The sequence below is a fragment of the Pteronotus mesoamericanus genome, unplaced genomic scaffold (assembly GCF_021234165.1).
Source record: "Pteronotus mesoamericanus isolate MK-2021 breed Mesoamerican mustached bat unplaced genomic scaffold, CSHL_Meso_final contig_169, whole genome shotgun sequence".
Lineage (NCBI taxonomy): Eukaryota > Metazoa > Chordata > Mammalia > Chiroptera > Mormoopidae > Pteronotus > Pteronotus mesoamericanus.
In genome coordinates, this window is record NW_026555068.1 from 7,304,547 (window position 1) to 7,317,965 (window position 13,419).

Genomic DNA, 13,419 nt, shown 5'->3' on the forward strand with positions numbered 1-13,419 from the left:
ATACTAACCGAGTGGTTTCCAGACCCTTTCAAGGCAGCACCCCGCCCCCCTTTGGATGACTCAGTACTTACCCAATATTCAAGATAGAGCCCTGGGTTGCAGCCTTGGCTCCAAGCCTCATTCAAGGCGCACCCCCCCTCCCAAGAAAATTACACCCTGGAGTCACTTGTCTTCATTCGCAAGGTTTCTAGCTCATTTGCAAGGTTTCTAGCGGACGCCTGTTTAGCACTTCAGATGAGTTCTTTAAAATGAGGAAAAGGGGATTTAGAAAGGAAGACCATGAAGAGACAGTGTGACTGCGCCTATGTCATTATTGCATTATCCAGCAAGTATTTATCGGACAACTCTTGTGTGCCAGGCACTATACTAGGTGCTGGGGATTTAAAGGTAAATATGACACTTCCCCACCCTCGCCAACTCAGTTGGAAGGGGCTTTCCTTCAGTGTGACAGGTGCGGTGGGAGGGCACCCGGCCCCAACTGGGAGCCGGTCTGGTCCATCGGAAGAGGCTTTGAGGCAGAGCTGCCAGCTGGGCTGAGACCTGGGGGCTGGGGGCAGGGGAGGGGGGTGGGTCTGGGAGCGGGTGGAGAGAGAGCTCCAGGCAGAGCCGTGGCCCTACAGGACGACGGGGGGTGGGGGGGGGGGCTGTGAGAGAGCCCCAGGCGAGCCTCTGCAGGTGAACCAGTGGTGTGAACTAAGGCTTCTCAAAGCAGTGGAGACCAAGTCTAGTAGTAGATTTGAGCTGCCGCGGGCACTTTCTTTTGGTGGCAGTGGACACTCGGTAGATGCTGGGAGCACGCTTGACCATCCCGAAGGGAAACAGAATCTGTGTTTCCCGCTGGTTAGTGAACAGGGGTCGCAGAGGACAGGGGTAGCAGCCTGGTGGGGTGGGCCCTGGCATGGTGTGCTCCAGCTTCGGGCTGTCTTGTGAGTGAGTGCGGAGTTGTTGGTCGTGGGAGGGACGGACGTGTGGACACGGTCTCGTCAGACCTTGTGAGCTGTGGACCACCCGGGCTTCGGGCAGAGAGAGGTGAGGGAGGCTGGACATGTGTGTTGGGGGTGGGGGGAGAAGGAGGCGGGGGGCTTGAGATGGAGAGCCCTGCAGTGAGCGGAGGAGAAAAGAGCTTTGTGTGCACTGGCTTAGGCTGCCAGCACAAGTGTGGGTTTGGTGGCAGCTGCAGGCCTCCGTCCCTAATATAGGCAAAAGCTCCGAATCCTCTGGCCTGACACCTGTTCGCTACAGGCTCCCCTGAGCTGACCTCTGCCTGGGCTGCCTCTCCCCCATATGCATCTTATGCATCTGACTCGCTGGGGGCCAGAACCCTCCCCCGCAGTCACTCGGACTGAGAGCGCCTGGTTGACAAATTGCCTCATCTCAATTGGGGTGGGGGAGGCTGGCATTTTGAGGAGTGGTGTTTCTTCAACTGTTACTCTGGAAAGGGGCGAAGCTGACCCAGCCAAAAAGAAATGGGGTGTTCCCCTGGGAAATGGCCATTCTTGGCAAAGAACTGAGCGTGTGGGGAGGGGACACTCTGGGCACAGAAGTCTGGGGAAGGCCGGCCTTGTCCCCCTAGGTTGGAGGGGAGTGAGATGTGGACCGCTTAATGCTGCTACAGCTGCTTCCTAACTTTGCCTCTTTCTTCCTTTGACCTTTGGAGGACGGGGGTAGACAAGAAGGGATGGGGGTTCCCAGGTAGCCAGCCGTTTCCCCACTGACCCCAGCTCTGTGGCCCCTGGGACATGGCAGCTCAGTGCCTCTAGCGTAATGCCCTTTGTCTCTCCCTCCTTCCCTTTCCTTCTCTTCCTCTCCGGTCCCCTGGCTCCTCTCCCCGGCCCCTGTGGGTGGCTGCAGCCCAGCCCTGGGGAGCCCCTGTGGAAGTGGAGTCCTTCCTGGTCCACCCTGGTGACCTGCTGCAGCTTCGCTGTCGGCTGCGGGACGATGTCCAGAGCATCAACTGGCTGCGGGACGGGGTACAGCTGGTGGAAAGCAACCGTACCCGCATCACAGGGGAGGAGGTGGAGGTGCGGGATTCTGTGCCCGCTGACTCCGGCCTCTACGCTTGCGTGACCAGCAGCCCCTCGGGCAGTGACACCACCTACTTCTCCGTCAATGTCTCAGGTTGGTAGCAAAGCCCTGCCCTCACCCTCTCCCTGGATCCACCCCTCCAACCTTCTCTGCTAGTTTCAGGGGGAGGTGAACCCCCTCCCCTTCCATGATCTGCCCCCATTCTGCTTCAGAAACTGCTGCCCACTAACATTGCTCCCTGCCCGCCGCGTGGCTTAGCTCTCAGAGGGGTGACCAGGTGGTGTGGGCCCCAGGCTTCCCAGGTGTCCCAGGTGTGCCTCGGAGGTGATGGCTGACGCTCTTGGGGCAGTAAAACACTGATTTTTCCACCACAGCTTGCCTGGGTCTCCAGGGTGCCGCACAGGGTTCAGCCAGCTTCCGTCCGGCACTCCCTTGCCATTTGGACTCGATACTTGGCTTAGCGATTAGAGCCCCAGAACACACTGTGAGGCCGGCCCCTGCTGTGGCGGGGAGGGACCCAGGTGCACCGCTGTATCAGCAGGGCTTATGGAGGACATCCGTCCTCAGCTCCTGGAGCTGTGTCAGGGTCGCCAGGAAACCCTAGAGCTCTGCGACTTCGGGGATCTGCCACTTTTACAATGCGACTTTCACAAAAGCAGGATGAAACGAAGTAGAGCTGAAATTTCCTTTATACCGTTTGTGAATCTCAGGGTGCACGCTTGGCACCTCCCCGGCACAGGCGTCCTGTAGAACCTGCCCCCAACAGGGACTTGCCTCGTCTATTTCCCTCCAGACCGCCAAACACACTAGGAAGGACTGGAGAAAGATCTGGCAGAAGCCCTGAATGGTGGCCCCATGTGTGTCGAGCCTCTTAAACAGGGTGCATACGTGCTGGGGAGAGGTGTTGGCAGCTGCGGGCTGTGTAGTAGGCTCCCTAATCTGCTCTGGCTAAAAGGGCAGCTTCCAGACCTTAGCAGATGCATGCTAGAAAAATTCCGACGGTAGGTCATTCAGCTCATGGCTTTGGAAATAGCTTCTGGCCTCAGTGTGCCTAGATCTGTCTGGATTTCCCAATGGTTAGCAGGCCAAAGGCGGATACAGGTTCCCTGGGTGCTAGTTCTGAGACCCAGCACATCCGCTGGTACCATCGGTGGGGCGAGCCTCTGAATGCAGGGTGATATTCAATTAAAGAGGGCCTGCTGCCCTGGTGAAGTGTAAGAGCTCTGGGCAGAGAGGGGCCGTGCAGTAGGTGGGGGAAGGAAGGGGACGAACACTGAGCGTGCAGTTCTTAATGAACCGTTTCCGTCCCACTGAGAGACAGTCACTAAGGGAATAGCGGCCTGGGATTCAGTATGGGGAAGGGGCTGGTGGTCCTCTATAATGGGACTGGCCTTGATGTTTAAGGGCTGTTGATATGGGAGGAAATCTAGGAGCCCCTCCTCCCTTGGAGGGACCTCAGTGCCTCTTCTCCTTCTCATAGATGCTCTCCCCTCCTCGGAGGACGACGATGACGATGATGACTCCTCATCAGAGGAGAAAGAGACAGATAACACCAAACCAAACCGTATGCGTGAGACACTGTTTCCTACCTTACTGCCCTTTGGGTCTGGCTGTTGGGTTTGGGTGGGAAGCGGGAGCCCAGGTGATTGGAGAGTGGTTGGAGGAGCAGGCCCGTGGGGTCATGATGCTTGGCAGTGGGATACCTCAGACATCCTGACCAGTGCGGGCGTTGTTCACAGGCATCGGGCAGGTGGGCGGGGTGCCTCCAGGTCCTGGCTGGGCCCTTGCCCCTGAGCCTGACCAGCCCCCTGCCTGTCTTCCTTGGCTTTTCCTGGGCAGCCGTGGCTCCATACTGGACATCCCCAGAAAAGATGGAGAAGAAACTGCATGCAGTGCCTGCTGCCAAGACAGTGAAGTTCAAATGCCCTTCCAGCGGGACTCCTAACCCCACGCTGCGCTGGTTGAAAAATGGCAAAGAATTCAAACCTGACCACAGGATTGGAGGCTATAAGGTATGTATGTATATAGGGAAGCTTGGAGGAGAGGAGCAGGAGAAGCCGACTTAGGAAATCCGTACTATGTGCCTTTACTTGTTTCAAATAATGCTTTCTAACTATAGAGAAGTAATACATTTCAGAAGAATTCAAATAAAAAAGAGCAAATAAAATTTAATCGTTTGGTCTTTTTCCTATGTATATGGTTTTTAAACCATTACACCACGTATGTACTTTTTTTATCACATGTTAACATTACAACATGAGCCTTTTGCCATGTGTTTTAAAGATAATTTTTCACAGCTGCATAATATTCCATTATTAAACTGTCCCATAATTTGATGATTTTGTGCTATTGGTTGTTTTCTAGTTTTTCAATATTATAATTAATGTCACAGTGAGTATCTTTGTACGTAAATCTTTGTTGACATTTTTAAATGTTCTTTCTTAGGACAGATTGCTGGAAGTAAAGTTACTAGGTCAAAGTATGAGCATTTTTTAAGCCTTAGATGCATATTATTCAGTTACTTTTTTTTCTGGTAATTAGGTAAATTTTATTTATTCATTCACTTATCATTAATGAACATTTCTTGAACACATGACTTTCCAGAAACTATACTAGGCAATACAGAGTTAAAAGTACAATTGGAAGACATAACATTTTATTGTGATATTTGCTTTAATGGAGGATGATATGGGTAATGAGTTGGGTGTAGTTTTATTTTATTTTTAAATTTTATTTTATTGTGGTAACAATTACTCTTTTAATTAGTTTTTTATTTATTGCATTTATTGGGGTGATATTGATTAATAAAATTATACAGGTTTCAGGTGTACAGTTCGGGAACACATCATCTGTATAGTGCATTGGGTGTTCATCACCCCAAGTCAAGTCTCCCTCCATCACCATTTATCCCCCTTTTACTCTCTTCTGCCTCCCTCACCAACCCCCAACCCCAGAAAGGACCGTACTGTTGTCTGTGTCTGTAAGATATTTTGTGTGTTTTTTCCGCTGAATCTCTTCACCTTTTTCACTGAGTCCCCCCAACCAACAATTACTTTCTTAAAAAAGAAAAATTAATTTGCCCTCCCATAGCGGAGTATGAAAATAAAGCTCCCTGTACCTTTGCCAACAAATCTGATTAAGTGAAAATATGTCATTGTTCTCTTGTGCATTTTTTTGCTTATTAACAGACTTAGAGTTTTCTCATGTTAATAAACAATTTCCGTTTCCTGCTCTGTAAATTGTTCATGTTCTTTGCCCATTTACATTGTAGAAAGAACATCTTCATTAGGATTTCTTTTTTAGAGCCTGTCATCATCCCTGTAGTCCCTGTTTCTCTCCCATCTCACTTAGCTGCTCTTTTCTTATTAATCTTGTTAAGAAAAGCAGAGGAGATCAGAAGACATTTTAGGGGAACATTTTAAATTAATTCAGCCAACACTTGCCGTTGCAAGGCGCTGTGCTGTGAGTGGTACAAGACAGCACGCCTGCCCTAAAGAATTTCAGGCTCACGAAAGGGCAGACGTCCATGAGCACTGCCACAGAAAGCAGGCTGTGATCGGTGCTTCATTCCAGGTACAGAGGGACAGTGAGAGCGATTCTGACCACTCATTGGGCTGGAGGCGATGGCTTTTCGGATGAGACATCAAGGGCAGACAGAGCCAGAGTGTTAGCGGGGAGCCGTTCCCGCACAGGAACAGCTCGGGTGGGGCGCAGGGTTGGAAAAGCTCCTGGTGCAGAAGGCACATTTGTCCAGATCGCGCTGACCTTGGCTGTTGTGGGCAGCCGTCCAGAGTTCCCCACACCCAGTTTGCCTGACGTGTTCTTTCCAAGTGTGAATGGGCTGGGGGTGGCAGGCCAAGCCTTGTCCTGTTTCACGGTGCCGCATGGGCCGTGTGTCCTGTGCCTAGATTGGAGGGTAGGTGCCACAGGGCGCCAACGCCGCCTGCCGGCTTCTGCCTGCACTTTCCTCCAAACCCTCAGTGGAGCCCCTTGGCATGTTTCCCTCAGGTCCGTTATGCCACCTGGAGCATCATAATGGACTCCGTGGTACCTTCTGATAAGGGCAACTACACCTGCATTGTGGAAAACGAGTATGGCAGCATTAACCACACCTACCAGCTTGACGTTGTGGGTAAGGATGCAAATGGAGACAGGAATGGGAGCTTGGAGGAAGGAGAGCAGGGGTGTTGAGAAAATAGCCCAGGGGCCCAGGTTTAATTAGGGACAGAGTCATGATGCTGGAGGCACCTTATAGCTGTCGTTTTAAGCAGGTCACTTTCCTCTTTTGTGCCTCACTTCTCCGTAAATAGAGTTGAGAGGATCAGACAGGGCTGTGACTCACTGTAAAGTGAGAGGTGCTGTTGATGCTCTCCTGCAAGGGGTGACTGGAGTAGTGATGTTGAATTCAGCACAACAGTAGCCCTTGCTTCATGAATGCCAACAGTATGCTAACCACTTTCAACATATCACCTGCCATTCTCCTGGCACCCCTGCAAGGCCAGTACTATTATTCCCATCATACAGAAGATCAAACCGGGCTCAGGGAGGTCAGGCACGTAGTTCATGCAAAACTCCGGGCCCGTGCTGACTCCGGGGCATTGCATGAGATACGAGGTGCCGTTACTACAGTCTGTTCCTTCTAGACATTCTGAATCTCATTCTAAGCATCGTAAGGGAAGGAGTTTCACAGTCAGCATCCTATCTTGGTTTTGAGGAGATGGTCTAAAAAGTAGCCTCTGGTCCAGGAGGTCCGGGGTAGGGTCTGCGATTTGGCATTTCTAACAAGCTCCTACGTGACGCTGGCATTCTTCTCTTGGACCGCACTTGGAACAACACGAGTCTAAGTGACTCTAATTTTAGTTAAGGAAAAGTGGGTTGTGCTGAGTTCTGAGTGTGTGACTAAATTCTTAATGAAGAAGTGTTCTTCATTAAGGCGAGAGGGACTTCTTAGGCCTATAAGAAGGTCTCGACAAGAGGGCAGCCCTTCTCCTAGCTCAAGTTCAAGGAGCTCAGCAGAGGTGCTGGGCAGTGCACTGGCCACATGGGGAAAGCCAAGGGGGGGTGCACTTCTCTTTAAGGTCTTTGGGATGCTTTCTGTCACCATTCCAGCCAGGAGTGGGCCATGGTAGGACCTGACAAACCTCTCCTCTCCCTCCACAGAACGGTCCCCTCACCGTCCCATCCTGCAGGCAGGGTTACCTGCCAACAAGACAGTGGCCCTGGGCAGCAATGTGGAGTTCATGTGTAAGGTGTACAGTGACCCACAGCCCCACATCCAGTGGCTAAAGCACATCGAGGTGAACGGGAGTAAGATTGGTCCGGACAACCTGCCTTATGTCCAGATCTTGAAGGTAATCTTAACCCCAGTCTCTGTGGGCTGGGCACTGGGAAGGAGACCAGCGTTTCCTGGGACCCAAGTAGCTGTGGCCAGGCTCAGTGCCCACGATTGGGACTCGGCCTTTACCCTTCAGGCACACATCTTCAACAGGGACCTAAGCCACATTCCCCTGGACTAGTGACAGGTCCAAGCATGGAGGTGTGATGGGAGGTGGGTGCGCATTGCTGGTTCCTGAAGAGCTTCCAGAGTGACTTTGCTCAAACTTTTGAGTCAGCTACCCAAGGAAGGCGTTTGGACTCCTGCTTTTCCATTGCTCAGGACCAAAGCCTTTCCAGCCAGCGTTGCCCAGTCTCAGCCCTGTTTCCCCAGTCACGTCCTTCTGGCAGGTGGGGCGAATGAATGATAAGGGCATGGCTTAGGAAGAGTTGGAAAAGCAAATGCCACAGGTAAATTCTAAGCAGTATGAGGAGTAATGGCATTTTCTTCCTTTTTCCTCTCACTCCCAGCCATTTGCTTGTCCCTGAATGCTCCATTAATCCAGGGAAGGTAATTGCCTAATTCTCCAGTGGATCTTGCAACAGGAAGTAACCAGAAGCTGGGAAAGTGGTTTCCCTCCTGGTCCCAGAGTTAGACCTCATCCTCCCCTCGCTTGGCTGTCTCAGAGATTTACTGGCCATCCCTTCTCTTCACGACTGGTGCTGACACTGCGGTGTAGGAAATGGGACTGTGGCCTTGGACCTTGGCCACTGCCTCTGGCCATTCACAGCCCCTGCCCTAATCCGACCGGAGTGGGTTCAATACAAACAGCATTTGACTGGGGGCAGTGAATTTTTTTTTGTTTTGTTTTGTTTTTTAGTTTAAAATACAAAAGTATTTTGTGGTCAAATACTTTGGACTTTTGAAGACAACTTACTTTGTCCTCCTGGAAAGGGAAAGATGATAAATCTCACTTCACGTCTCCGTTGCCTTAGCTCCCTGCCTTCACGTTACGTGGGAGCAAAGTATTGACCACGTCCTGGTGTTTGCCCAACTGACTGGCGTGTCGTTGGTTTGTTCCAGCATTCGGGGATTAATAGCTCGGATGCGGAAGTGCTGACCTTGTTCAATGTCACAGAGGCCCAGAGCGGGGAGTATGTGTGTAAGGTTTCCAATTATATTGGTGAAGCTAACCAGTCTGCGTGGCTCACTGTCACCAGACCTGAGGCAAAAGGTAACGGGGAGATGGATGGGGCCCTGTGCTGGGAGTTAGATTTTGACCCCAGGCTGCTGGGGCAGGTGGGGAAGCCAGCACCCAACTCTCCCTGTTACCCTGCTCTATTTCTAGTGCCCAGAGCCATGGAAAAATACCCGGCCTGGGAGGCTGGTTTGGTTTGGTACTGTGTTGGTGTCTGCTCCCTCTGTGCCTTCCGTGTATCCCCTGGCTGTGTGTGCATTCACGGGGACAGCCTTGCTGCACTGGTAATCGTGCGCACTGGAGGTCTGAGTGGTGGGTATGAGAAGGGAGCAGGCGTTCCCTTGCAGACCACCATCCTCAGGCTGCGTGGGTGCACGTGTGTGCGTGTGCGTGAGAGAGAGACTGCAGCACCCTTCATCCCTCCTGTGTGTGCCCTCTGACTTTCTCTGCCTGAAACCAAACAGCCCCCCCCACCCGCCGGGCCCCATTTCTCCATGCTGCCCACCGCCCGCATGCTTGGATGGGCCAGGGGCTGCCAGCGTCTGGTGAAGGGTCGTAACCAGCCCTCGTCGTCTCAGGCCTGCCGGAGTTCCTCCCTCAGGGTCTCACTCTCTTCCTCTAACAGGTCTGGCTGCCTGGTGGTTTTGTTTGTTCGTTGTTGCAAAGGAGACGCTGGGGAGCATCTCTTCCTCTGGTTATTCCCTCCCCCTCTTTCTTCCTCCCTTCCTCTGTGTCTCTTAGAGGTCTCATGTCCTGTGCTTGTCCATTTTGCTTCCATTGTCTCTTCTAGACTGCCGGAGTTAATACCACCGACAAAGAGATGGAAGTGCTTCACTTAAGGAATGTCTCCTTTGAGGACGCGGGGGAGTATACGTGCTTGGCGGGTAACTCTATCGGACTCTCCCATCACTCTGCATGGTTGACCGTTCTGGAAGGTATACACTGTACTTCTCCTCTCGATGTCCTGCCCTCGCCACGGGCACGGGGGGAGCATGCATTGCAGGGCTGGGGGAGACACAGAGCCAGGGGAGGTCGAGGAACGGGCTTCGTGGGCCGGTGGACAGGTCCAGCAATGTGTCCAACCTTGGGGGTCAGTTCCTCAAGGCTCACATGGGAGCTTTCCTCGTTTGCAGGAACTCGGAGGCCTCCCACCTGTATGCCTGCATCTGGCTCTCCCCTGGGCCAATGTAATGCATGCGTGAGATCTGGATTTAACCTGTAGCTGGGCTCTCCTCCAGGGCAGGCTCCTTCCCTCCTTGGGTCCAGCAGCTGTCCCTGACTCATCTGGCCCTTCTTTTTTTTGACAGCCCCCAGAGTCTCAGAAAGGGCCCCGCTCCTTCTCTAATTGAATGTAGGCACTCTGTAAAGAGGGGCTTGCTGCTTGCTAGCAATGCTAACCCACCCTCCCGTATGGCCGTCCTCTGATCTCAGGAGAGGTTCTCCCCAAGCAAGTGGACCTGAGCTCCACAAGCACAGCCACGCCGCAGGGGCTGGTGCCCATTTATCCTCTTTGGCTACTGACGTATGTCCTCTCCCTAAAGGGAGGTCTGTGTGTTGGGCCGGGAAGGAAGGAGCCTGCAGCTGGTGCCTCCGGGGCTGGAGCTGGTTGTCGCTGCCTCTTTGAGGGTCCTGCACGTGGGTCTGGGCGCTGTGCTGTTCTTGTTACTGCTGACGCTGCCCTCTCTTCTTCCCTCTCCTCATCTGCCCTGCTTGCCCGACAGGGTCTGGTCGTGCCCCTGCTGGAGGCAGAGAAGCGTTCTGTTTTTATCCTTGTCACTGTCTTTGTCCGTGTGCCCTCCCACTCAGTGGTCTTCGTTTCTCCACACTGGGGAAAGAGAAAAACAGAAACACTTCTCCTTGTTAGCAGCTCTGCAGTCTCCCTTGTCAAGCCTCCAGTTCTCTTGGGGCTCCATCGAGGTCACACCCGGTGCCTCTTGGGGGGGGTGTCCCCAGCGTGCTTGCCTCTGTGGCTGGCTGGGGGGGGTTTTGAAGGGGATGGTTGGGAGGCGGGTGTGGAAGGAAGAGGGACGTTCACTCCGGTGGGGATGGGGGTTCGCTGGGAGTGCGGGGCGCACGCCCTCGCGTTCTCTCACGGAGACAGGAACCATGGACTGAATGGAGGGGCTTCCGTGGGGATGGGGTGAATTCTAAGTGGAAGACGGGAGAACAGAATAAAACATACATTCCCCCCCACCCCCACCCCGCCATTTCCTTCTTCAGTTTTAGGAGTTAGGGCCTGTGGGTAATGTTCTTAAGAACTGCAGAGAAGTTTACATTTTTCATCTGGCGCAGCACAGATATGTTTGGAAGTTTAGTCAGTTTTGCCTGTGGTTTGGCCAGGTGTAAATATTTACACGTCTGACCTGAGACAGATGACATGGGTGAAAGGTGAGATACGAAGTCAGGACGCAGACACACCCTTGCCTCCCACCTTCACTTGTCCTCGTTGTGCGTGTGCCAGGCCTTATGGCCTACAGAAATAAACAAGTGGCCTTCCCGCCCTCAGACTCTCAGACATGAGACGGTTGACCTGTCCCCGTGTGGTAGGTGTGTGCACACAGGGCCGAGGCACTGCAGAGAAGGGCCGCGTGTGTCCATGCGGAGGCTGAGAAAGGCACCCAGAAGAAAGGACTCCTCAGCTGTCTCTCACAGGGCACCTGGTACCCGTCTAGCTCAGCAGCCCAGTTGAACGACGAGGGCTCCTGAATTTATGAGGATGGGCCACATGTAGCAAGTTCTAGTCCATTCCTCTTGGAGGGTTCGGGTCAGGATCAGCAAGCCTCAAAGATCACGAGGTGTCTGGTTTGCTAGCTCTGTGCCACAACCCCAGTCTTAGCTAGGGTTCTTCTCGGCTCAGCCTGAAGATGCCCAGAGGAAAGGAGATGGGTGTTGTTTTCTCATGGAACTGGGAGCGAGGGACCCCCGCGGGCTGGGCCCGCGAGCTTGCTGACACCCTGTTCACACTGACTCAGCCCTGGAAGAGAGACCTGCAGTAATGACCTCCCCGCTGTACCTGGAGATCATCATCTACTGCACGGGCGCCTTCCTCATCTCCTGCATGGTGGGGTCTGTCATCATCTACAAGATGAAGAGTGGCACCAAGAAAAGCGACTTCCACAGCCAGATGGCCGTGCACAAGCTGGCCAAGAGCATCCCTCTGCGCAGACAGGTAACAGAAAGTAGATAGGGGATTTGCACGCCCTGCGTCCCTTCTCTCCCAGTGGCCCTGGGGCTTCTCCGGGAACCACTGCCGCTCTGCCTCTCCACTGTCCCCAGCCTGCTGCTTCCGGCTTTGCTTTCTGGCTTCTGGGCCAGGGGCAGTGGAACGTCCTGACCCACGTGCTGCTTCAGCGTTGAGTTCTCTACCCCATGAATTTCATATGCCCACCATACACTACCTGCAGTCCCCTGCTCAGCTGGTGCATGGATTGAGAGAAAGTCCTAGCTGGGGAGAATGTGCAGGGGATATTGTGCGTTTAAACTATCCCCATGGGCCAGTTAGAGGTGCAAATATACAGAGTAGAGAGGAGAACCTGACCTGGGTCCCAAGGTGCCCTGTCTCCTGTGTGCCCACCCTCCCGCCCCCGCCAAGGAAATGGAACAGAAAGTGAAGGCCGTGAGAGGAGGGAGCGTTCACACAGGACTATGCTAATTCTGGGAGATACTTTGGGAGTTAGGAATTCATAATCAGAGGCAGGCTGTCATAAAGGATCGGGACAAGGTAGAGCTGTCGTTGCAGTGATAATTTTTGTTAGCTTGGAAGAGGAACGTATGGTCTGTTCGTGTTAAAAGTGAGTAAACCGAGTCCGGTAAGGCTAGTTGGTGGCAAAAAGGAGTCCGTTTTAGAACTTGGGTCTTCTGACCTCTTTGGGTCTTTCTGCCACTCTGTGCTGGGGAAGGCACATACGGTAACAGGTGTTTACCTCTGCCATTGGCCAAATGCCCTGACGAGGAATTGGAGGAATCTGCGCCGCGCACGCCCCCGGTCCTCGCTAGAAAGGTGACCTCACACTTCCCTGTAGGTGTCGGCTGACTCCAGCGCGTCCATGAACTCAGGGGTTCTGCTTGTTCGGCCCTCGCGTCTCTCCTCCAGCGGAACCCCCATGCTGGCTGGGGTCTCCGAATATGAGCTTCCCGAAGACCCTCGCTGGGAGCTGCCTCGAGACAGGTAATACTCCCGGCTCATGAGGAAGTCCCCTGCTCGTTATTCTGACGGTGGGAGTTGCGAGTACCAAGACCTCCTAGGGAGTGCAGATGCATCAGTTGTATCCAGAAATAGTAATTTTCACTTTCTGCTCACAGTCAGGCGAAATATGGAGAGGTAGAGACGGGGTGTCCTCTCAAGGTTTGAACTTCACCAGCCCCATCTTACACCACCCTTTGTTTCCCCAAAAGACTTGTTTTAGGCAAACCCCTGGGAGAGGGCTGCTTTGGGCAGGTGGTGCTGGCGGAGGCCATTGGCCTAGACAAGGACAAACCCAACCGCGTGACCAAAGTGGCTGTGAAGATGTTGAAGTGTAAGTGATGTTTCCGCCCTGGGAAGAACGATCCCTTCCCTTGCCAAGCAAACTGTGGGCCTCAGGCCACGTGGAACACCTCTCTGGTGCCCTCTCCTTGCCCATACCCGTTGCGTGGCCATAACCTCACTTTGCGCCTCGGGGTCAGCCTGGGTTGTGGTCAGGTGATTACTCTAAATCCCACTGCGAGCTGGTTTTCCACACCGGATCCCCTGCCCCACTCATCACCGCGTATTCCAACAGCTGTCATGAGAGGGTGCAGGGAAGGGAGGAGAGCAGCCACTCCAGGAGAAAAGGGACTCCTCGGGCATACACCTCACCTCGCCCCCGTCCCTTAGCCTTTCTCCTGTCGCCCTCCCAAAGCA

General features: G+C 53.4%; 1 protein-coding gene across 7 annotated transcripts in view; it reads left to right on the top strand.

The window, feature by feature from the left end:
* FGFR1 (fibroblast growth factor receptor 1) overlaps positions 1-13,419 on the top strand; it is a 46,816-nt gene that overhangs the window by 28,994 nt on the left and 4,403 nt on the right. Inside the window, exons 3-11 of one of the 7 annotated variants that reach the window (XM_054566003.1) lie at positions 1,852-2,118; positions 3,506-3,595; positions 3,865-4,037; positions 6,034-6,157; positions 7,186-7,376; positions 9,328-9,472; positions 11,510-11,712; positions 12,560-12,705; positions 12,933-13,054. In XM_054566003.1, the coding sequence (XP_054421978.1) occupies positions 1,852-2,118; positions 3,506-3,595; positions 3,865-4,037; positions 6,034-6,157; positions 7,186-7,376; positions 9,328-9,472; positions 11,510-11,712; positions 12,560-12,705; positions 12,933-13,054 (1,461 nt within the window). The remainder of the gene's footprint in view (positions 1-1,851; positions 2,119-3,505; positions 3,596-3,864; positions 4,038-6,033; positions 6,158-7,185; positions 7,377-9,327; positions 9,473-11,509; positions 11,713-12,559; positions 12,706-12,932; positions 13,055-13,419) is intronic. The other 6 variants (XM_054566004.1, XM_054566001.1, XM_054566002.1 and 3 more) reach the window with 6 other exon arrangements.